Raw genomic sequence first — 25,942 nt, 5'->3', positions numbered from 1 at the left:
TCTGGCAGCATGTGTATGTGTGGAGAGAGAAAGAGTTCATGTTTTGAGTTGAATGTGTTCTCTGAAGCAATGGTGCTGCCTGTGGGGTCACTGGGGACGGCTGTGCAGGAACCTTGGTTGGAGATCCCAAGTTTCCAGTGTCACGGGGTTATTTGTATGCACCCTGTGCTCTGGCACTGTTGTCTTAGGAACACTGCACATTGCATTTGTCAGCCTCGCACACACAGGTTGCTGTCCACACAGTGCCAGTCTGACCTGATGCTGCAGTGAACCAGTGTGATTCCTGAAGAGATAGTCTTGTGCTGAATCATTCTGGGTTTTGCCACATTACCTCTGCTGTTTACTGTTGACACAAAGACCATGGATATGTGGGTCTAGAACTGGTTTCGGAAGTTACTTTTCTCGTTTAATTTTCTTTCTTTTAAAATTTAGAATACCCAATTATTCCCCCCCACCCCCCCCCCAATTAAGGGGCAATTTAGCGGGGTCAATCCACCCAATCTGCACATCTTTTGGGTTGTGGGGGTGAAACCCATGCAGACACGGAGAATGTGCAAACTCCACACGGACAGTGCCTGCCCCGGTTTCTAACTATCATAACCCCCCCCCCCCCCCCCTGCCTCCCGCTGACATTTCACAACGCTGTAAAGAAGTCGATGAACATCCTTCACCTCGGGAAGAATCCCTCATCTGTGCCTCTGGAACAAACTTGATCTTCTCCAGATGCAGAAACTCCTCCAAGCCGTTTCCCCACACCGTCGTTTCAGGAGGCTCCGGGTCCCACCACCCTAACAATATCCGCCTCCGGATTATCTGGGAGGCAAAGGCCAAACACGTCAGCCTCTCTCCCGGTTCATCCAACTTCGGGACTGCCCAAAACAGGTGGACGTGATGCTCCTTGTGCATCGCCCACACCGATCCTCTACTCCTGGAAAGAACCGACATCCTAGACACTGTCGTCTGTGCCCCGTACACCACTTTGAACTGGATGGGACTCAGTCTTGCACATAAGGAGGATGGGTTAACCCTCCGCAGAGCCTTACTCCACAGCCCGGCTTCGAAAATGCCCTGCCCGCTCCCCTACTCCTCTTCCCATTTCCCTTTCATTTCCTCCACCGAAAACCTCTCTCTCTCCATTAACCCTCCCTATCTAAGAAGTCACTGTACATCAGCAAGGTGCAGTGCGGCATAGTATATCCAGCTAAGTTGAGGGTGGCCTACAAATCCAAGGACTTTTATTTTGGGACGGCGGAAGCGGCGGAGGGGTTTGCGAAGGCAGAAGGACTGTGGCAGAACTGAGAAATGGGACTGAGAGCGGGTCGTGTACCGATGTAGCCTCATGTAACTTTATTGTTTCACTGCGTGTTGGTGTATGTACTAAATGAGTCGACGCTGTATATTTGGACAAGGGAAGAGTTGGGACTTTCTTTTGCAATGATGGTTCTTTGGGGCTCGGGTGTGTATGCGGGGGTTGTGTGCTAAAGGGAATTTCTCGGTTTTTCTGGGCAAGGGGGAAGGAGACACGGGAGGAGGCCTCCACACTGGCCGGTTTAAGCCAGCCAGTGAACGGGAGTGAGGTGGGGGTAGGGGCTGCAGCCATCGGAGCCTGGTAGAACAGGTTTCGGTGAGTCTAGCCGGGGTGAAAAGTTGGAAGGAATCGAGGTTGGGGGAGGAGTTTACAAGAGGAAGTGGAGGGGAGGAGTCTGGGGGGGGGGTGTCTACAATTCATGGGTGCCATTCACGGTACTCTTCCGGGGATTGTATGGCTTGACTATTGGGAGGGTGGACTATGTCAACGGTGACCAGGGGCGATTCCTGATTCCTTTTTCTTTTTTCATAACATAGAACATTACAGCGCAGTACAGGCCCTTCGGCCCTCGATGTTGCGCCGACCTGTGAAACCACTCGAAAGCCCATCTACACTATTCCCTTATCGTCCATATGTCTATCCAATGGCCATTTAAATGCCCTTAATGTTGGCGAGTCCACTATTGTTGCGAGTCCCACTCCTTGGGAGGTTTTGTTTTATTTGATGCTTATATAGTCATGCGGGCTGTTGTTTTGGAGGTTGGTGGGAGGATGGGATCGTTGTTGTTATTAAGGGGATTGACATTGTATTCGTTACCGTTTACTGTTTGTTGGTGGGGGGTAAATTCTGAAGAAAATGTGAAAATGGAGAATAAAAATATTTTTCAAAAACAAAACCCCTCCATATCTGTCCGAGATCCTTCCCTCCCCTATCTGGTCCTCAGACAAAATCTTGTCTTGCAGCGCCAGGGGTGGTAATTTCGCAAAGGTAGCCAACTCCTTGCACAGTGGTTAGCACAGTTGCTTCACAGCGCCAGGGACCCGGGTTTGATTCCCAGCTTGGGTCACTGTGTGGAGTCTGCATGTTCTCCCCGTGTCTGCGTGGGTTTCCTCCGGGTGCTCCGGTTTCCTCCCATTAGTCCTTGAAGATGTGCTGTTAGGCAAATTGGACATTCTGAATTCTCCCTCTGTGACCCGAACAGTAACTTCATTGCAGTGTTGATGTAAGTCGACTTGTGACAGTAATAAAGATTATTTAAAAATTCAAGTGTCTGACACCCAGATATCGAAACCTGTTCCCCCTTGGTAGTTGGAACTCCGCCTCGAGCTCACCCAGCTCTGTGAACAACCCCCTCCCCCCCCAACACCCCCAACACCCCCCCCCCCCCCACACACACACACACACACACACACACACACAAGCAGGTCCCGAAAGCACTCTATTCCCGCGCCAGCCAATCTGCACCGGCTGACCTGGCCAGCCGACCTTGGCCACCCGCGCCAGCCGACCTTGGCCACCCGCGCCAGCCGACCTTGGCCACCCGCGCCAGCCGACCTTGGCCACCCGCGCCAGCCGACCTTGGCCACCCACGCCAGCCGACCTTGGCCACCCGCGCCAGCCGACCTTGGCCACCCGCGCCAGCCGACCTTGGCCACCCGCGCCAGCCGACCTTGGCCACCCACGCCAGCCGACCTTGGCCACCCGCGCCAGCCGACCTTGGCCGCCCGCGCCAGCCGACCTTGGCCGCCCGCGCCAGCCGCCCGCGCCAGCCGACCTTGGCCACCCGCGCCAGCCGACCTTGGCCACCCGCGCCAGCCGACCTTGGCCACCCGCGCCAGCCGACCTTGGCCGACCGCGCCAGCCGACCTTGGCCGACCGCGCCAGCCGACCTTGGCCGACCGCGCCAGCCGACCTTGGCCACCCGCGCCAGCCGACCTTGGCCACCCGCGCCAGCCGACCTTGGCCACCCGCGCCAGCCGACCTTGGCCACCCGCGCCAGCCGACCTTGGCCACCCGCGCCAGCCGACCTTGGCCACCCGCGCCAGCCGACCTTGGCCACCCGCGCCAGCCGACCTTGGCCACCCGCGCCAGCCGACCTTGGCCACCCGCGCCAGCCGACCTTGGCCACCCGCGCCAGCCGACCTTGGCCACCCGCGCCAGCCGACCTTGGCCACCCGAGCCAGCCGACCTTGGCCACCCGCGCCAGCCGACCGCGCCAGCCGACCTTGGCCGACCGCGCCAGCCGACCTTGGCCGACCGCGCCAGCCGACCTTGGCCACCCGCGCCAGCCGACCTTGGCCACCCGAGCCGGCCGACCTTGGCCACCCGCGCCGGCCGACCGCGCCAGCCGACCTTAGCCGACCGCGCCAGCCGACCTTGGCCGACCGCGCCAGCCGACCTTGGCCGCTCCCGCCAGCCGACCGCGGCCGCCCCCGCCAGCCGACCGCGGCCGCCCCCGCCAGCCGACCGCGGCCGCCCCCGCCAGCCGACCGCGGCCGCCCCCGCCAGCCGGCCGCGGCCGCCCCCGCCAGCCGACCGCGGCCGCCCCCGCCAGCCGACCGCGGCCGCCCCCGCCAGCCGGCCGCCCCCGCCAGCCGACCGCGGCCGCCCCCGCCAGCCGACCGCGGCCGCCCCCGCCAGCCGACCGCGGCCGCCCCCGCCAGCCGGCCGCCCCCCGCCAGCCGACCGCGGCCGCCCCCGCCAGCCGACCGCGGCCGCCCCCGCCAGCCGACCGCGGCCGCCCCCGCCAGCCGGCCGCCCCCGCCAGCCGACCGCGGCCGCCCCCGCCAGCCGACCGCGGCCGCCCCCGCCAGCCTTGGCCACCCGCATTCAGCTCATACCGGCACTGCTTTGTCCTTCTGTGGACTCTCCTGGGAAGCTCTCTCCAGCAGACCCTTTTTGTGTCTCTGGATATCTCTTCCATTTTAATAATAAAAATCGCTTATTGTCACAAGTAGACTTCAATGAAGTTACTGTGAAAAGCCCCTAGTCGCCACATTCCGGCGCCTGTTCGGGGAGGCCGGGACGCAAATTGAACCGTGCTGCTGGCCTTGTTCTGCATTACAAGCCAGCTTTGCTAAACCAGCCTCTGTAATAATTACAAAATAATTACAGTCTATTACAAAATGATCCATCTTCAGTTCTTCACACAGTCCTGCTGGCAGCTACAAGATAGAGGAATCTCCCCCCATGATTTCCCGGGGTGCGTCACGCTGGCCGCGAGTGGCCGTTAACATACAAACAACAGAGTCTTCCTGCCAGAGGAGGTGGCAGAGAGAAGGTCACAGGCCTGGCTCGCACACTGCGGCGTTCGAGGGGGGACTCATTTAGAGTCATAGAGCGTCACAGCAGAGAAAGAGGCCATTCAGCCCATCGTATCTGCACCGGCCATCTGACAAACCTTGCCTGGTTTCTCTCTCTACGTGCAGTAGCTGTTACTGTTGTAAGATGCATCCACCCCAGTCACAGACTGCTGACCATTTCCCCACCCATACTTCATGTCGTGGGAGTGCAGGCAGATGTCGTGTTGGCCGTCGAGCAGCTTAATCACAGATCTGCAGGTTACATACTGCTGGCCGCACCCGCCTCGCGCTGCCCTGCCTCGCGCTGCCCCACCCCCTCGAACGCCGCAGCTGATCGGGAGCTGGTGCGGCAGGAATTCGTCAAAGCCGGTCGCGGCCATTGAGCATTCCTTCCCGCGATTGGGAGCGCCGTGACTGATTGCTCTGTGACCCTCAGGACACCCGTCCGTTAACCCAACTGCAGGTCGTGATCCTGCCTTCGACATTCTGCCTTCGACATTCCCTAACAAAGGAGGATCACTAATGTCCTTCATTTCCCACCTGTGTAACACCCGAAAAATGGGTGAAATGGACCATCCAATCCCGGGCAGGGGGGTGCCGCCTAATGTGCGACCACTCACTCCATGACCACCACCAGAAATCTGACTAAACCTTAGAATTAGCAAAATGAGAACATTTGGATTTGTTTATTGTCACGCGTACCGAGGTACAGTGAAGCATAGTGTTCAGTGTACAGCCCAGACAGATCATCCCCATACATAAAAAAAATATAGGACGTAAATACATAGACACAGGCATCGGGTGAAGCATACAGGAGTGCAGTACTACTCAGTAGAGAAGATGTGTGAAGAGATCAGATCAGTCCATAAGAGGGTCGTTTAGGAGTCTGGTGACAGCGAGTCTGTTCGTGCGTGTTCTCAGACTTCTGTATCTCCTGCCCGATGGAAGAAGTTGGAAGAGCGAGTAAGCCGGGTGGGAGGGATCTTTGATTATACTGCCCGCTTTCCCCAGGCAGCGGGAGGTGTAGATGGAGTCAATGGATAATAACAATAATAATCGCTTATTGTCACAAGTAGGCTTCAATGAAGTTACTATGAAAAGCCCCTAGTTGCCACATTCCGGCACCTGTTCGGGGAGGCTGGTACGGGAATTGAACCCGAGCTGCTGGCCTTGTTCTGCATTACAAGCCAGCTGTTTAGCCCATTGTGCTAAACCAGCCCCTGATATGGGGATGGGAGGCAGGATCGTGTGATGGACTGGGCGGTGTTCATGACTGTGTAGTTTCCTACGGTACTTTGCACCTTGGAAGATTGTGATTGAGGGTAAGGTTTGTAGAGGACTGGAAAGCTTTAATGTTGAAAGCGATTTCAAGTTTTTTTTTAAAGAATATTTTATTGAAAATTTTTGGTCAACCATCACATTGTGTATCCTTTACACAATAATATAACAGTATAAATAACAATGACCTGTTTTATAAACAAAGAATAAATAATATATAACAAAAACTAAAACTAAATGGCAACTGCCTTGTCTCAGATAAACACTCTCCAAAAATATGGTTTAACAATCCAATATACAATTATTTATAGCAACGACCTATACATATTATACATATATATTAATAACCCTGAGACTCCATCTGGTTCCTCCCCCCCCCCCCCCTGGGCTGCTGCTGCTGCCTTCTTCTTTTCCACTCCCTCTATCTTTTTGTGAGGTATTCGACGAACGGTTGCCACCGCCTGGTGAACCCTTGAGCCGATCCCCTTAGGACGAACTTAATCCGTTCCAACTTTATAAACCCCGCCATGTCATTTATCCAGGTCTCCACCCCCGGGGGCTTGGCTTCCTTCCACATCAACAGTATCCTGCGCCGGGCTACTAGGGACGCAAAGGCCGAAACATCGGCCTCTCTCGCCTCCTGCACTCCCGGCTCTTGTGCAACCCCAAATATAGCCAACCCCCAGCTTGGTTCGACCTGGACCCCCACTACTTTCGAAAGCACCTTTGTCACCCCCACCCAGAACCCCTGTAGTGCCGGACATGACCAGAACATGTGGGTGTGATTCGCTGGGCTTCTCGAGCATCTCGCACACCTATCCTCTACCCCAAAAAATTTACTGAGCCGTGCTCCAGTCATATGCGCCCTGTGTAACACCTTAAATTGAATCAGGCTTTGCCTGGCACACGAGGACGATGAGTTTACCCTACTTAGTGCATCCGCCCACAGCCCCTCCTCAATCTCCTCCCCCAGCTCTTCTTCCCATTTCCCTTTCAGCTCATCTACCATAATCTCCCCCTCGTCCCTCATTTCCCTATATATATCTGACACCTTACCGTCCCCCACCCATGTCTTTGAGATTACTCTGTCCTGCACCTCATGCATCGGGAGCTGCGGGAATTCCCTCACCTGCTGCCTCGCAAAAGCCCTCAGTTGCATATACCTGAATGCATTCCCTTGGGGCAACCCATATTTAGCGATTTCAAGTTAATCCAAGATGTGGAGATGCCGGCGTTGGACTGGGGTGGGCACAGTAAGAAGTCTTACAACACCAGGTTGAAGTCCAACAGGTTTGTTTCAAATCACTAGCTTTCGGAGCACTGCTCCTTCCTCAGGTGAGTAATGAAGGAGCTGTGCTCCGAAAGCTAGTGATTCCAAACAAAACTTGGACTTTACCCTGGTGTTGTAAATTAATCCAAGAAGCACCAGATTCAGAACTGGCTGATTAATGGCCAGTATAAGACCACTGAGGTAAAACTCTATTTGGAGGTGGGTGGGGCAAAGTGTGTTTCTGTGGAGAGAGGAACTTGATGGAATGAATGCACTAACTCTTCAATATCTAGCGTGAAAGGACTTGCTTTGGTCAGTTCAGATATCAATGAGAGCATTGTCTTAATCTTCCCCAGCCACACCGCCGTGCAGCCTCCCCCAGCCACACCGCTGTGTAACCTCCCCCAGCCACACCGCTGTGTAACCTCCCCCAGCCACACCGCTGTGTAACCCCCTCCCCCAGCCACACCGCTGTGTAACCCCCTCCCCCAGCCACACTGCTGTGTAACCTCCCCCAGCCACACCGCTGTGTAACCCCCTCCCCCAGCCGCACCGCTGTGTAACCTCCCCCAGCCACACCGCTGTGTAACCTCCCCAGCCACACCGCTGTGTAACCCCCTCCCCCAGCCACACCGCTGTGTAACCTCCCCCAGCCACACCGCTGTGTAACCCCCTCCCCCAGCCACACCGCTGTGTAACCCCCTCCCCCAGCCACACCGCTGTGTAACCCCCTCCCCCAGCCACACCGCTGTGTAACCCCCTCCCCCAGCCACACCGCTGTGTAACCTCCCCAGCCACACCGCTGTGTAACCCCCTCCCCCAGCCACACCGCTGTGTAACCTCCCCCAGCCACACCGCTGTGTAACCTCCCCCAGCCACACCGCTGTGTAACCTCCCCCAGCCACACCACTGTGTAACCCCCTCCCCCAGCCACACCGCTGTGTAACCCCCTCCCCCAGCCACACCGCTGTGTAACCCCCTCCCCCAGCCACACCGCTGTGTAACCCCCTCCCCCAGCCACACCGCTGTGTAACCTCCCCAGCCACACCGCTGTGTAACCCCCTCCCCCAGCCACACCGCTGTGTAACCTCCCCCAGCCACACCGCTGTGTAACCTCCCCCAGCCACACCGCTGTGTAACCTCCCCCAGCCACACCGCTGTGTAACCTCCCCCAGCCACACCGCTGTGTAACCCCCTCCCCCAGCCACACCGCTGTGTAACCCCCTCCCCCAGCCACACTGCTGTGTAACCTCCCCCAGCCACACCGCTGTGTAACCCCCTCCCCCAGCCGCACCGCTGTGTAACCTCCCCCAGCCACACCGCTGTGTAACCTCCCCAGCCACACCGCTGTGTAACCCCCTCCCCCAGCCACACCGCTGTGTAACCTCCCCCAGCCACACCGCTGTGTAACCTCCCCCAGCCACACCGCTGTGTAACCTCCCCCAGCCACACCACTGTGTAACCCCCTCCCCCAGCCACACCGCTGTGTAACCCCCTCCCCCAGCCACACCGCTGTGTAACCCCCTCCCCCAGCCACACCGCTGTGTAACCCCCTCCCCCAGCCACACCGCTGTGTAACCTCCCCAGCCACACCGCTGTGTAACCCCCTCCCCCAGCCACACCGCTGTGTAACCTCCCCCAGCCACACCGCTGTGTAACCTCCCCCAGCCACACCGCTGTGTAACCTCCCCCAGCCACACCGCTGTGTAACCTCCCCCAGCCACACCGCTGTGTAACCCCCTCCCCCAGCCACACCGCTGTGTAACCCCCTCCCCCAGCCACACCGCTGTGTAACCTCCCCCAGCCACACCGCTGTGTAACCTCCCCCAGCCACACCGCTGTGTAACCTCCCCCAGCCACACCGCTGTGTAACCTCCCCCAGCCACACCGCTGTGTAACCTCCCCCAGCCACACCGCTGTGTAACCTCCCCCAGCCACACCGCTGTGTAACCTCCTCCAGCCACACCGCTGTGTAACCCCCTCCCTCCAGCCACACCGCTGTGTAACCCCCCCAGCCACACCGCTGTGTAACCCCCTCCCCCAGCCACACCGCTGTGTAACCCCCTCCCCCAGCCACACCGCTGTGTAACCCCCTCCCCCAGCCACACCGCTGTGTAACCTCCTCCCCCAGCCACACCGCTGTGTAACCCCCTCCCCCAGCCACACCGCTGTGTAACCTCCCCCAGCCACACCGCTGTGTAACCCCCTCCCCCAGCCACACCGCTGTGTAACCCCCTCCCCCAGCCACACCGCTGTGTAACCTCCCCCAGCCACACCGCTGTGTAACCTCCCCCAGCCACACCGCTGTGTAACCTCCCCCAGCCACACCGCTGTGTAACCTCCCCCAGCCACACCGCTGTGTAACCTCCCCCAGCCACACCGCTGTGTAACCTCCCCCAGCCACACCGCTGTGTAACCTCCCCCAGCCACACCGCTGTGTAACCTCCCCCAGCCACACCGCTGTGTAACCTCCCCCAGCCACACCGCTGTGTAACCCCCTCCCCCAGCCACACCGCTGTGTAACCTCCCCCAGCCACACCGCTGTGTAACCCCCTCCCCCAACCACACCGCTGTGTAACCCCCTCCCCCAACCACACCGCTGTGTAACCCCCTCCCCCAGCCACACCGCTGTGTAACCCCCTCCCCCAGCCACTCCGCTGTGTAACCTCCCCCAGCCACACCGCTGTGTAACCTCCTCCCCCAGCCACACCGCTGTGTAACCTCCTCCCCCAGCCACACCGCTGTGTAACCTCCCCCAGCCACACCGCTGTGTAACCCCCTCCCCCAGCCACACCGCTGTGTAACCTCCCCAGCCACACCGCTGTGTAACCCCCTCCCCCAGCCACACCGCTGTGTAACCCCCTCCCCCAGCCACACCGCTGTGTAACCTCCCCCAGCCACACCGCTGTGTAACCTCCCCCAGCCACACCGCTGTGTAACCTCCCCCAGCCACACCGCTGTGTAACCTCCCCCAGCCACACCGCTGTGTAACCCCCTCCCCCAGCCACACCGCTGTGTAACCTCCCCCAGCCACACCGCTGTGTAACCCCCTCCCCCAGCCACACCGCTGTGTAACCTCCCCCAGCCACACCGCTGTGTAACCTCCCCCAGCCACACCGCTGTGTAACCCCCTCCCCCAGCCACACCGCTGTGTAACCTCCCCCAACCACACCGCTGTGTAACCCCCTCCCCAGCCACACCGCTGTGTAACCCCCTCCCCCAGCCACACCGCTGTGTAACCTCCCCCAGCCACACCGCTGTGTAACCTCCTCCCCCAGCCACACCGCTGTGTAACCTCCTCCCCCAGCCACACCGCTGTGTAACCTCCCCCAGCCACACCGCTGTGTAACCCCCTCCCCCAGCCACACCGCTGTGTAACCTCCCCAGCCACACCGCTGTGTAACCCCCTCCCCCAGCCACACCGCTGTGTAACCCCCTCCCCCAGCCACACCGCTGTGTAACCTCCCCCAGCCACACCGCTGTGTAACCCCCTCCCCCAGCCACACCGCTGTGTAACCTCCTCCAGCCACACCGCTGTGTAACCTCCCCCAGCCACACCGCTGTGTAACCCCCTCCAGCCACACCGCTGTGTAACCCCCTCCCCCAGCCACACCGCTGTGTAACCTCCCCCAGCCACACCGCTGTGTAACCTCCCCCAGCCACACCGCTGTGTAACCTCCCCCAGCCACACCGCTGTGTAACCCCCTCCCCCAGCCACACCGCTGTGTAACCCCCTCCCCCAGCCACACCGCTGTGTAACCCCCTCCCCCAGCCACACCGCTGTGTAACCTCCCCCAGCCACACCGCTGTGTAACCCCCTCCCCCAGCCACACCGCTGTGTAACCCCCTCCCCCAGCCACACCGCTGTGTAACCTCCCCCAGCCACACCGCTGTGTAACCTCCCCCAGCCACACCGCTGTGTAACCTCCCCCAGCCACACCGCTGTGTAACCTCCCCCAGCCACACCGCTGTGTAACCTCCCCCAGCCACACCGCTGTGTAACCTCCCCCAGCCACACCGCTGTGTAACCCCCTCCCCCAGCCACACCGCTGTGTAACCTCCCCCAGCCACACCGCTGTGTAACCTCCCCAGCCACACCGCTGTGTAACCTCCCCCAGCCACACCGCTGTGTAACCTCCCCCAGCCACACCGCTGTGTAACCTCCCCCAGCCACACCGCTGTGTAACCCCCTCCCCCAGCCACACCGCTGTGTAACCTCCCCCAGCCACACCGCTGTGTAACCTCCCCCAGCCACACCGCTGTGTAACCTCCCCCAGCCACACCGCTGTGTAACCCCCTCCCCCAGCCACACCGCTGTGTAACCCCCTCCCCCAGCCACACCGCTGTGTAACCTCCCCCAGCCACACCGCTGTGTAACCCCCTCCCCCAGCCACACCGCTGTGTAACCTCCCCCAGCCACACCGCTGTGTAACCTCCCCCAGCCACACCGCTGTGTAACCTCCCCCAGCCACACCGCTGTGTAACCTCCCCCAGCCACACCGCTGTGTAACCTCCCCCAGCCACACCGCTGTGTAACCTCCCCCAGCCACACCGCTGTGTAACCTCCTCCAGCCACACCGCTGTGTAACCCCCTCCCCCAGCCACACCGCTGTGTAACCTCCCCCAGCCACACCGCTGTGTAACCTCCCCCAGCCACACCGCTGTGTAACCTCCCCCAGCCACACCGCTGTGTAACCTCCCCCAGCCACACCGCTGTGTAACCTCCCCCAGCCACACCGCTGTGTAACCCCCTCCAGCCACACCGCTGTGTAACCTCCCCCAGCCACACCGCTGTGTAACCTCCCCCAGCCACACCGCTGTGTAACCTCCCCCAGCCACACCGCTGTGTAACCTCCCCCAGCCACACCGCTGTGTAACCTCCCCCAGCCACACCGCTGTGTAACCTCCTCCAGCCACACCGCTGTGTAACCCCCTCCCCCAGCCACACCGCTGTGTAACCTCCTCCCCCAGCCACACCGCTGTGTAACCCCCTCCCCCAGCCACACCGCTGTGTAACCTCCCCCAGCCACACCGCTGTGTAACCTCCCCCAGCCACACCGCTGTGTAACCCCCTCCCCCAGCCACATCGCTGTGTAACCTCCCCCAGCCAAACCGCTGTGTAACCTCCCCCAGCCACACCGCTGTGTAACTTCCCCCAGCCACACCGCTGTGTAACCTCCCCCAGCCACACCGCTGTGTAACCCCCTCCCCCAGCCACACCGCTGTGTAACCTCCCCCAGCCACACCGCTGTGTAACCCCCTCCCCCAGCCACACCGCTGTGTAACCTCCCCCAGCCACACCGCTGTGTAACCTCCTCCAGCCACACCGCTGTGTAACCTCCTCCAGCCACACCGCTGTGTAACCTCCCCCAGCCACACAGCTGTGTAACCTCCCCCAGCCACACCGCTGTGTAACCCCCTCCCCCAGCCACACCGCTGTGTAACACCCTCCCCCAGCCACACCGCTGTGTAACCTCCCCCAGCCACACCGCTGTGTAACCTCCCCCAGCCACACCGCTGTGTAACCCCCTCCCCCAGCCACACCGCTGTGTAACCTCCCCCAGCCACACCGCTGTGTAACCTCCCCCAGCCACACCGCTGTGTAACCTCCCCCAGCCACACCGCTGTGTAACCCCCTCCCCCAGCCACACCGCTGTGTAACCCCCTCCCCCAGCCACACCGCTGTGTAACCTCCCCCAGCCACACCGCCGTGTAACCCCCTCCCCCAGCCACACCGCTGTGTAACCTCCCCCAGCCACACCGCTGTGTAACCTCCCCCAGCCACACCGCTGTGTAACCTCCCCCAGCCACACCGCTGTGTAACCCCCTCCAGCCACACCGCTGTGTAACCTCCCCCAGCCACACCGCTGTGTAACCTCCCCCAGCCACACCGCTGTGTAACCCCCTCCCCCAGCCACACCGCTGTGTAACCCCCTCCCCCAGCCACACCGCTGTGTAACCCTCTCCCCCAGCCACACCGCTGTGTAACCTCCTCCCCCAGCCACACCGCTGTGTAACCCCCTCCCCCAGCCACACCGCTGTGTAACCCCCTCCCCCAGCCACACCGCTGTGTAACCCTCTCCCCCAGCCACACCGCTGTGTAACCTCCTCCCCCAGCCACACCGCTGTGTAACCTCCTCCCCCAGCCACACCGCTGTGTAACCTCCTCCCCCAGCCACACCGCTGTGTAAACTCCCCCAGCCACACCGCTGTGTAACCTCCCCCAGCCACACCGCTGTGTAACCCCCTCCCCAGCCACACCACTGTGTAACCCCCTCCCCCAGCCACACCGCTGTGTAACCCCCTCCAGCCACACCGCTGTGTAACCCCCTCCCCCAGCCACACCGCTGTGTAACCACCTCCAGCCACAACGCTGTGTAACCTCCCCCAGCCACACCGCTGTGTAACCCCCTCCCCCAGCCACACCGCTGTGTAACCTCCCCCAGCCACACTGCTGTGTAACCTCCCCCAGCCACACCGCTTTGTAACCTCCTCCCCCAGCCACACCGCTGTGTAACCCCCTCCCCCAGCCACACCGCTGCGTAACCTCCTCCAGCCACACCGCTGTGTAACCCCCTCCCCCAGCCACACCGCTGTGTAACCCACTCCCCCAGCCACACCGCTGTGTAACCTCCCCCAGCCACACCGCTGTGTAACCTCCCGCAGCCACACCGCTGTGTAACCTCCCCCAGCCACACCGCTGTGTAACCTCCTCCCCCAGCCACACCGCTGTGTAACCTCCTCCCCCAGCCACACCGCTGTGTAACCTCCCCCAGCCACACCGCTGTGTAACCTCCTCCCCCAGCCACACCGCTGTGTAACCTCCCCCAGCCACACCGCTGTGTAACCACCTCCAGCCACACCGCTGTGTAACCTCCCCCAGCCACACCGCTGTGTAACCCCCTCCCCCAGCCACACCGCTGTGTAACCTCCCCCAGCCCCACCGCTGCGTAACCTCCTCCAGCCACACCGCTGTGTAACCTCCCCCAGCCACACCGCTGTGTAACCTCCTCCCCCAGCCACACCGCTGTGTAACCCCCTCCCCCAGCCACACCGCTGTGTAACCTCCCCCAGCCACACCGCTGTGTAACCCCCTCCCCCAGCCACACCGCTGTGTAACCTCCCCCAGCCACACCGCTGTGTAACCCCCTCCCCCAGCCACACCGCTGTGTAACCTCCCCCAGCCACACCGCTGTGTAACCTCCCCCAGCCACACCGCTGTGTAACCTCCCCCAGCCACACCGCTGTGTAACCTCCTCCAGCCACACCGCTGTGTAACCTCCCCCAGCCACACCGCTGTGTAACCTCCCCCAGCCACACCGCTGTGTAACCTCCCCAGCCACACCGCTGTGTAACCCCCTCCCCCAGCCACACCGCTGTGTAACCTCCCCCAGCCACACCGCTGTGTAACCTCCCCCAGCCACACCGCTGTGTAACCTCCCCCAGCCACACCACTGTGTAACCCCCTCCCCCAGCCACACCGCTGTGTAACCCCCTCCCCCAGCCACACCGCTGTGTAACCCCCTCCCCCAGCCACACCGCTGTGTAACCCCCTCCCCCAGCCACACCGCTGTGTAACCTCCCCAGCCACACCGCTGTGTAACCCCCTCCCCCAGCCACACCGCTGTGTAACCTCCCCCAGCCACACCGCTGTGTAACCTCCCCCAGCCACACCGCTGTGTAACCTCCCCCAGCCACACCGCTGTGTAACCTCCCCCAGCCACACCGCTGTGTAACCCCCTCCCCCAGCCACACCGCTGTGTAACCCCCTCCCCCAGCCACACCGCTGTGTAACCTCCCCCAGCCACACCGCTGTGTAACCTCCCCCAGCCACACCGCTGTGTAACCTCCCCCAGCCACACCGCTGTGTAACCTCCCCCAGCCACACCGCTGTGTAACCTCCTCCAGCCACACCGCTGTGTAACCCCCTCCCTCCAGCCACACCGCTGTGTAACCCCCCCAGCCACACCGCTGTGTAACCCCCTCCCCCAGCCACACCGCTGTGTAACCCCCTCCCCCAGCCACACCGCTGTGTAACCCCCTCCCCCAGCCACACCGCTGTGTAACCTCCTCCCCCAGCCACACCGCTGTGTAACCTCCCCCAGCCACACCGCTGTGTAACCCCCTCCCCCAGCCACACCGCTGTGTAACCCCCTCCCCCAGCCACACCGCTGTGTAACCTCCCCCAGCCACACCGCTGTGTAACCTCCCCCAGCCACACCGCTGTGTAACCTCCCCCAGCCACACCGCTGTGTAACCTCCCCCAGCCACACCGCTGTGTAACCTCCCCCAGCCACACCGCTGTGTAACCTCCCCCAGCCACACCGCTGTGTAACCTCCCCCAGCCACACCGCTGTGTAACCTCCCCCAGCCACACCGCTGTGTAACCTCCCCCAGCCACACCGCTGTGTAACCCCCTCCCCCAGCCACACCGCTGTGTAACCCCCTCCCCCAGCCACACCGCTGTGTAACCCCCTCCCCCAGCCACACCGCTGTGTAACCTCCCCCAGCCACACCGCTGTGTAACCCCCTCCCCCAGCCACACCGCTGTGTAACCTCCCCCAGCCACACCGCTGTGTAACCCCCTCCCCCAACCACACCGCTGTGTAACCCCCTCCCCCAACCACACCGCTGTGTAACCCCCTCCCCCAGCCACACCGCTGTGTAACCCCCTCCCCCAGCCACTCCGCTGTGTAACCTCCCCCAGCCACACCGCTGTGTAACCTCCTCCCCCAGCCACACCGCTGTGTAACCTCCTCCCCCAGCCACACCGCTGTGTAACCTCCCCCAGCCACACCGCTGTGTAACCCCCTCCCCCAGCCACACCGCTGTGTAACCTCCCCAGCCACACCGCTGTGTAACCCCCTCCCCCAGCCACACCGCTGTGTAACCCCCTCCCCCAGCCACACCGCTGTGTAACCTCCCCCAGCCACACCGCTGTGTAACCCCCTCCCCCAGCCACACCGCTGTGTAACCTCCCCCAGCCACACCGCTGTGTAACCTCCCCCAGCCACACCGCTGTGTAACCCCCTCCCCCAGCCACACCGCTGTGTAACCTCCCCCAACCACACCGCTGTGTAACCCCCTCCCCAGCCACACCGCTGTGTAACCCCCTCCCCCAGCCACACCGCTGTGTAACCTCCCCCAGCCACACCGCTGTGTAACCTCCCCCAGCCACACCGCTGTGTAACCTCCCCCAGCCACACCGCTGTGTAACCTCCCCCAGCCACACCGCTGTGTAACCTCCCCCAGCCACACCGCTGTGTAACCCCCTCCCCCAGCCACACCGCTGTGTAACCTCCCCCAGCCACACCGCTGTGTAACCTCCTCCCCCAGCCACACCGCTGTGTAACCTCCTCCCCCAGCCACACCGCTGTGTAACCTCCCCCAGCCACACCGCTGTGTAACCCCCTCCCCCAGCCACACCGCTGTGTAACCTCCCCAGCCACACCGCTGTGTAACCCCCTCCCCCAGCCACACCGCTGTGTAACCCCCTCCCCCAGCCACACCGCTGTGTAACCTCCCCCAGCCACACCGCTGTGTAACCCCCTCCCCCAGCCACACCGCTGTGTAACCTCCTCCAGCCACACCGCTGTGTAACCTCCCCCAGCCACACCGCTGTGTAACCCCCTCCAGCCACACCGCTGTGTAACCCCCTCCCCCAGCCACACCGCTGTGTAACCTCCCCCAGCCACACCGCTGTGTAACCTCCCCCAGCCACACCGCTGTGTAACCTCCCCCAGCCACACCGCTGTGTAACCTCCCCCAGCCACACCGCTGTGTAACCTCCCCCAGCCACACCGCTGTGTAACCCCCTCCCCCAGCCACACCGCTGTGTAACCCCCTCCCCCAGCCACACCGCTGTGTAACCTCCCCCAGCCACACCGCTGTGTAACCTCCCCCAGCCACACCGCTGTGTAACCTCCCCAGCCACACCGCTGTGTAACCTCCCCCAGCCACACCGCTGTGTAACCTCCCCCAGCCACACCGCTGTGTAACCTCCCCCAGCCACACCGCTGTGTAACCCCCTCCCCCAGCCACACCGCTGTGTAACCTCCTCCCCCAGCCACACCGCTGTGTAACCTCCCCCAGCCACACCGCTGTGTAACGTCCCCCAGCCACACCGCTGTGTAACCCCCTCCCCCAGCCACACCGCTGTGTAACCTCCCCCAGCCACACCGCTGTGTAACCTCCTCCCCCAGCCACACCGCTGTGTAACCTCCCCCAGCCACACCGCTGTGTAACCTCCCCCAGCCACACCGCTGTGTAACCTCCTCCCCCAGCCACACCGCTGTGTAACCCCCTCCCCCAGCTACACCGCTGTGTAACCTCCTCCCCCAGCCACACCGCTGTGTAACCCCCTCCCCCAGCCACACTGCTGTGTAACCTCCCCCAGCCACACTGCTGTGTAACCTCCCCCAGCCACACCGCTGTGTAACCCCCTCCCCCAGCCACACCGCTGTGTAACCTCCCCAGCCACACCGCTGTGTAACCTCCCCCAGCCACACCGCTGTGTAACCTCCCCCAGCCACACCGCTGTGTAACCCCCTCTCCCAGCCACACCGCTGTGTAACCTCCCCCAGCCACACCGCTGTGTAACCTCCTCCCCCAGCCACACCGCTGTGTAACCCCCTCCCCCAGCCACACCGCTGTGTAACCTCCCCCAGCCACACCGCTGTGTAACCTCCCCCAGCCACACCGCTGTGTAACCTCCCCCAGCCACACCGCTGTGTAACCTCCCCCTGCCACACCGCTGTGTAACCTCCCCCAGCCACACCGCTGTCTAACTTATCTGTACTGTGGCCTTTGAACCTCCCAAGTATAATTACTGCCTGGGAGACGAGTTCTGGAATTCCCTCTTTTTGATCTCTCTTCACCCTTGAGATGCTCCTGAAAATATGCCTCAGTTTAACTTGCGTTTGGCCATGATTTGAAGCATGTTGGAACATTTTTACCACAATAAGGATACTATTGAAATGTAGGTTGTTACGAGAAGAATTTGAGTAAATGGCAATGCTGGGTTCTGAAGGTATTGGAATGATGAGTATCTGGGAATGTGTACACTGTCGCAGTCAGGAGATTGCATTGACTGATGGGCCCCGAGTGGCCTCCTGTGCTGGGGTCTGTCTGTCCTCAACGTGAATTACCAATTGTCAATTCAGCACAGACTGGAGATTAAAGCTGGGGGTTCGGAGCTATCGATGGGGGAGGTGCGGGTTTCACGAATGGTTCATCCAGACTCCAGGCCTGTGTATGATTGGAGTAACCACTGTCTCTTTTTCATTTCAGGCTGAAGAGGGGAACATTGAATACAAGGTGAGCTCTCAGCACCCTTCCCACGTTTATATCATCAGACATTTTCAAATCACCAGCTGCCACACATGGTCTGCCTTTGTTGCAGGCCGAGATCAGGCCTCTGAGAAACGTTTGATGGGAGAATTCCAATGTGTAGGTTCAGTAAACTGCACAAACATTGTTCATCTGCACCTCAGCTATGTTTCTGATAGACAGCCCCATGGGGGATCCCTGATAGACAGCCCCATGGGGGATCTGCCTGATAGACAGCCCCATGGGGGATCCCTGATAGACAGCCCCATGGGGGATCCCTGATAGACAGCCCCATGGGGGATCCCTGATAGACAGCCCCATGGGGGATCCCTGATAGACAGCCCCATGGGGGATCCCTGATAGACAGCCTCATGGGGGATCCCTGATAGACAGCCCCATGGGGGATCCCTGATAGACAGCCCCATGGGGGATCCCTGATAGACAGCCCCATGGGGGATCTGCCTGAGAGACAGCCCCATGGGGATCTGCCTGATAGACAGCCCCATGGGGGATCCCTGATAGACAGCCCCATGGGGGATCTGCCTGAGAGACAGCCCCATGGGGATCTGCCTGATAGACAGCCCCATGGGGGATCCCTGATAGACAGCCCCATGGGGGATCCCTGATAGACAGCCCCATGGGGGATCCCTGATAGACAGCCCCATGGGGGATCTGCCTGATAGACAGCCCCATGGGGGATCCCTGATAGACAGCCCCATGGGGGATCCCTGATAGACAGCCCCATGGGGGATCCCTGATAGACAGCCCCATGGGGGATCCCTGATAGACAGCCCCATGGGGGATCTGCCTGATAGACAGCCCCATGGGGGATCCCTGATAGACAGCCCCATGGGGGATCTGCCTGAGAGACAGCCCCATGGGGATCTGCCTGATAGACAGCCCCATGGGGGATCCCTGATAGACAGCCCCATGGGGGATCCCTGATAGACAGCCCCATGGGGGATCCCTGATAGACAGCCCCATGGGGGATCTGCCTGATAGACAGCCCCATGGGGGATCCCTGATAGACAGCCCCATGGGGGATCCCTGATAGACAGCCCCATGGGGGATCCCTGATAGACAACCCCATGGGGGATCCCTGATAGACAGCCCCATGGGGGATCTGCCTGAGAGACAGCCCCATGGGGGATCCCTGATAGACAGTCCCATGGGGGATCTGCCTGATAGACAGCCCCATGGGGGATCCCTGAGAGACAGCCCCATGGGGGATCCCTGATAGACAGCCCCATGGGGATCTGCCTGATAGACAGCCCCATGGGGGATCCCTGATAGACAGTCCCATGGGGGATCTGCCTGATAGACAGCCCCATGGGGGATCCCTGATAGACAGCCCCATGGGGGATCCCTGATAGACAGCCCCATGGGGGATCTGCCTGATAGACAGCCCCATGGGGGATCCCTGATAGACAGCCCCATGGGGGATCCCTGATAGACAGCCCCATGGGGGATCTGCCTGATAGACAGCCCCATGGGGGATCCCTGATAGACAGCCCAATGGGGGATCCCTGATAGACAGTCCCATGGGGGATCCCTGATAGACAGCCCCATGGGGGATCCCTGATAGACAGCCCCATGGGGGATCCCTGATAGACAGCCCCATGGGGGATCCCTGATAGACAGCCCCATGGGGGATCTGCCTGAGAGACAGCCCCATGGGGGATCCCTGATAGACAGTCCCATGGGGGATCTGCCTGATAGACAGCCCCATGGGGGATCCCTGATAGACAGCCCAATGGGGGATCCCTGATAGACAGTCCCATGGGGGATCTGCCTGATAGACAGCCCCATGGGGGATCCCTGATAGACAGCCCCATGGGGGATCCTTGATAGACAGCCCCATGGGGGATCCCTGATAGACAGCCCCATGGGGGATCTGCCTGAGAGACAGCCCCATGGGGGATCCCTGATAGACAGCCCCATGGGGATCCCTGATAGACAGTCCCATGGGGGATCCCTGATAGACAGCCCCATGGGGGATCCCTGATAGACAGCCCCATGGGGGATCCCTGATAGACAGCTCCATGGGGGATCCCTGATAGACAGCCCCATGGGGGATCCCTGATAGACAGCCCCATGGGGGATCTGCCTGATAGACAGCCCCATGGGGGATCCCTGATAGACAGCCCCGTGGGGATCCCTGATAGACAGCCCCATGGGGGATCCCTGATAGACAACCCCATGGGGGATCCCTGATAGACAGCCCCATGGGGGATCTGCCTGATAGACAGCCCCATGGGGGATCCCTGATAGACAGCCCCATGGGGATCCCTGATAGACAGCCCCATGGGGGATCCCTGATAGACAGCCCCATGGGGGTTCCCTGATAGACAGCCCCATGGGGGATCCCTGATAGACAGCCCCATGGGGGATCCCTGATAGACAGCCCCATGGGGGTTCCCTGATAGACAGCCCCATGGGGGTCCCTGATAGACAGCCCCATGGGGGATCCTTGATAGACAGCCCCATGGGGGATCCCTGATAGACAGCCCCATGGGGGATCCCTGATAGACAGCCCCATGGGGGATCTGCCTGAGAGACAGCCCCATGGGGGATCCCTGAGAGACAGCCCCATGGGGGATCCCTGATAGACAGCCCCATGGGGGATCCCTGATAGACAGCCCCATGGGGATCCCTGATAGACAGTCCCATGGGGGATCCCTGATAGACAGCCCCATGGGGGATCCCTGATAGACAGCCCCATGGGGGATCCCTGATAGACAGCCCCATGGGGGATCCCTGATAGACAGCCCCATGGGGGATCTGCCTGATAGACAGCCCCATGGGGGATCCCTGATAGACAGCCCCGTGGGGATCCCTGATAGACAGCCCCATGGGGGATCCCTGATAGACAACCCCATGGGGGATCCCTGATAGACAGCCCCATGGGGGATCTGCCTGATAGACAGCCCCATGGGGGATCCCTGATAGACAGCCCCATGGGGATCCCTGATAGACAGCCCCATGGGGGATCCCTGATAGACAGCCCCATGGGGGTTCCCTGATAGACAGCCCCATGGGGGATCCCTGATAGACAGCCCCATGGGGGATCCCTGATAGACAGCCCCATGGGGGTTCCCTGATAGACAGCCCCATGGGGGATCCCTGATAGACAGCCCCATGGGGGATCCCTGATAGACAGCCCCATGGGGGATCCCTGATAGACAGCCCCATGGGGGATCCCTGATAGACAGCCCCATGGGGGATCTGCCTGAGAGATAGCCCCATGGGGGATCCCTGATAGACAGCCCCATGGGGGATCCCTGATAGACAGCCCCATGGGGGATCTGCCTGATAGACAGCCCCATGGGGGATCTGCCTGATAGACAGCCCCATGGGGGATCCCTGATAGACAGCCCCATGGGGCATCCCTGATAGACAGCCCCATGGGGGATCCCTGATACACAGCCCCATGGGGGATCTGCCTGAGAGACAGTCCCATGGGGGATCTGCCTGATAGACAGCCCCATGGGGGATCCCTGATAGACAGCCCCATGGGGGATCCCTGATAGATAGCCCCATGGGGGATCTGCCTGATAGACAGCCCCATGGGGGATCCCTGATAGACAGCCCCATGGGGATCCCTGACAGACAGCCCCATGGGGATCCCTGATAGACAGTCCCATGGGGGATCCCTGATAGACAGCCCCATGGGGGTCCCTGATAGACAGCCCCATGGGGGATCCCTGATAGACAGCCCCATGGGGGATCTGCCTGATAGACAGCCCCATGGGGGATCCCTGATAGACAGCCCCATGGGGATCCCTGACAGACAGCCCCATGGGGGATCTGCCTGAGAGACAGCCCCATGGGGGATCCCTGATAGACAGCCCCATGGGGGATCTGCCTGATAGACAGCCCCATGGGCGAACTGCCTGAGAGATAGCCCCATGGGGGATCCCTGATAGACAGCCCCATGGGGGATCCCTGATAGACAGCCCCATGGGGGATCTGCCTGATAGACAGCCCCATGGGGGATCTGCCTGATAGACAGCCCCATGGGGGATCTGCCTGATAGACAGCCCCATGGGGGATCTGCCTGATAGACAGCCCCATGGGGGATCTGCCTGAGAGACAGCCCCATGGGGGTCCCTGATAGACAGCCCCATGGGGGATCTGCCTGATAGACAGCCCCATGGGGGATCCCTGATAGACAGCCCCATGGAGCATCCCTGATAGACAGCCCCATGGGGGATCCCTGATAGACAGCCCCATGGGGGATCTGCCTGATAGACAGCCCCATGGGGGGTCCCTGATAGACAGCCCCATGGGGGATCCCTGATAGACAGCCCCATGGGGGATCCCTGATAGACAGCCCCATGGGGGATCTGCCTGAGAGACAGCCCCATGGGGGATCCCTGATAGACAGCCCCATGGGGGATCCCTGATAGACAGCCCCATGGGGGATCCCTGATAGACAGCCCCATGGGGGATCCCTGATAGACAGCCCCATGGGGGATCCCTGATAGACAGCCCCATGGGGGATCTGCCTGATAGACAGCCCCATGGGGGATCCCTGATAGACAGCCCCATGGGGGATCCCTGATAGACAGCCCCATGGGGGATCCCTGATAGACAGCCCCATGGGGGATCCCTGATAGACAGTCCCATGGGGGATCTGCCTGATAGACAGCCCCATGGGGGATCCCTGATAGACAGCCCCATGGGGGATCCCTGATAGACAGCCCCATGGGGGATCCCTGATAGACAGCCCCATGGGGGATCCCTGATAGACAGCCCCATGGGGGATCCCTGATAGACAGTCCCATGGGGGATCCCTGATAGACAGCCCCATGGGGGATCCCTGATAGACAGCCCCATGGGGGATCCCTGATAGACAGCCCCATGGGGGATCCCTGATAGACAGCCCCATGGGGGATCCCTGACAGACAGCCCCATGGGGGATCCCTGATAGACAGCCCCATGGGGGATCCCTGATAGACAGTCCCATGGGGGATCCCTGATAGACAGCCTCATGGGGGATCCCTGATAGACAGCCCCATGGGGGATCCCTGATAGACAGCCCCATGGGGGATCCCTGATAGACAGCCCCATGGGGGATCTGCCTGATAGACAGCCCCATGGGGGATCCCTGATAGACAGCCCCATGGGGGATCCCCGATAGACAGCCCCATGGGGGATCCCTGATAGACAGCCCCATGGGGGATCCCTGATAGACAGCCCCATGGGGGATCCCTGATAGACAGCCCCATGGGGGATCCCTGATAGACAGCCCCATGGGGGATCCCTGATAGACAGCCCCATGGGGGTCCCTGATAGACAGCCCCATGGGGGATCCCTGATAGACAGCCCCATGGGGGATCCCTGATAGACAGCCCCATGGGGGATCTGCCTGATAGACAGCCCCATGGGGGATCCCTGATAGACAGCCCCATGGGGGATCTGCCTGATAGACAGCCCCATGGGGGATCTGCCTGATAGACAGCCCCATGGGGGATCTGCCTGATAGACAGCCCCATGGGGGATCCCTGATAGACAGCCCCATGGGGGATCCCTGATAGACAGCCCCATGGGGGATCCCTGATAGACAGCCCCATGGGGGGTCCCTGATAGACAGCCCCATGGGGATCCCTGATAGACAGCCCCATGGGGGATCTGCCTGATAGACAGCCCCATGGGGGATCCCTGATAGACAGCCCCATGGGGGATCCCTGATAGACAGCCCCATGGGGGATCTGCCTGATAGACAGCCCCATGGGGGATCCCTGATAGACAGCCCCATGGGGGATCTGCCTGATAGACAGCCCCATGGGGGATCCCTGATAGACAGCCCCATGGGGGATCCCTGATAGACATCCCCATGGGGGATCTGCCTGATAGACAGCCCCATGGGGGGTCCCTGATAGACATCCCCATGGGGGATCTGCCTGATAGACAGCCCCATGGGGGACCCCTGATAGACAGCCCCATGGGGGATCCCTGATAGACAGCCCCATGGGGATCCCTGATAGACAGCCCCATGGGGGTCCCTGATAGACAGCCCCATGGGGGATCTGCCTGAGAGACAGCCCCATGGGGGATCCCTGATAGACAGCCCCATGGGGGATCCCTGATAGACAGCCCCATGGGGGATCTGCCTGATAGACAGCCCCATGGGGGATCCCTGATAGAGAGCCCCATGGGGGATCCCTGATAGACAGCCCCATGGGGGATCCCTGATAGACAGCCCCATGGGGGATCTGCCTGATAGACAGCCCCATGGGGGATCTGCCTGATAGACAGCCCCATGGGGGATCCCTGATAGACAGCCCCATGGAGCATCCCTGATAGACAGCCCCATGGGGGATCCCTGATAGACAGCCCCATGGGGGATCTGCCTGATAGACAGCCCCATGGGGGATCTGCCTGATAGACAGCCCCATGGGGGATCTGCCTGATAGACAGCCCCATGGGGGATCTGCCTGATAGACAGCCCCATGGCGGTCCCTGATAGACAGCCCCATGGGGGATCCCTGATAGACAGCCCCATGGGGGATCCCTGATAGACAGCCCCATGGGGGATCTGCCTGATAGACAGCCCCATGGGGGATCCCTGATAGACAGCCCCATGGGGGATCTGCCTGATAGACAGCCCCATGGGGGATCTGCCTGATAGACAGCCCCATGGGGGATCCCTGATAGACAGCCCCATGGGGATCCCTGATAGACAGCCCCATGGGGGATCTGCCTGATAGACAGCCCCATGGGGATCTGCCTGATAGACAGCCCCATGGGGGATCCCTGATAGACCGCCCCATGGGGGATCCCTGGTAGACAGCCCCATGGGGGATCTGCCTGATAGACAGCCCCATGGGGATCCCTGATAGACAGCCCCATGGGGGATCTGCCTGATAGACAGCCCCATGGGGATCCCTGATAGACAGCCCCATGGGGGATCCCTGATAGACAGCCCCATGGGGGATCTGCCTGATAGACAGCCCCATGGGGGATCTGCCTGATAGACAGCCCCATGGGGGATCTGCCTGAGAGACAGCCCCATGGGGGATCCCTGATAGACAGCCCCATGGGGGATCTGCCTGATAGACAGCCCCATGGGGGATCCCTGAGAGACAGCCCCATGGGGGATCTGCCTGATAGACAGCCCCATGGGGGATCTGCCTGATAGACAGCCCCATGGGGGATCTGCCTGAGAGACAGCCCCATGGGGGATCCCTGATAGACAGCCCCATGGGGATCCCTGATAGACAGCCCCATGGGGGATCTGCCTGATAGACAGCCCCATGGGGGATCCCTGATAGACAGCCCCATGGGGGATCCCTGATAGACAGCCCCATGGGGATCCCTGATAGACAGCCCCATGGGGGATCCCTGATAGACAGCCCCATGGGGGATCCCTGATAGACAGCCCCATGGGGGATCTGCCTGAGAGACAGCCCCATGGGGGATCCCTGATAGACAGCCCCATGGGGATCCCTG

The 25,942-nt window shown here is 61.3% G+C and overlaps 1 protein-coding gene across 2 annotated transcripts in view; it reads left to right on the top strand.

The window, feature by feature from the left end:
- Positions 1-25,942, top strand: part of gtpbp2b (GTP binding protein 2b) — a 163,205-nt gene that overhangs the window by 19,319 nt on the left and 117,944 nt on the right. The window contains exons 1-2 of one of the 2 annotated variants that reach the window (XM_072500358.1): positions 18,117-18,137; positions 18,449-18,475. Coding sequence is in view for 1 of the 2 variants with exons in the window: in XM_072500357.1 (XP_072356458.1) it covers positions 18,449-18,475 (27 nt within the window). In the remaining variant the exon portion in view is untranslated. Of the gene's footprint in view, positions 1-18,116; positions 18,138-18,448; positions 18,476-25,942 lie in introns of those variants that run through there. The other variant, XM_072500357.1, reaches the window with a different exon arrangement.

The sequence above is a fragment of the Scyliorhinus torazame genome, chromosome 4 (genome assembly GCF_047496885.1).
Source record: "Scyliorhinus torazame isolate Kashiwa2021f chromosome 4, sScyTor2.1, whole genome shotgun sequence".
NCBI classification, from domain to species: Eukaryota; Metazoa; Chordata; class Chondrichthyes; order Carcharhiniformes; family Scyliorhinidae; genus Scyliorhinus; species Scyliorhinus torazame.
The sequence above is the reverse complement of the archived record's forward strand: the minus strand, read 5'-3'. Positions and strand labels throughout refer to the sequence as shown.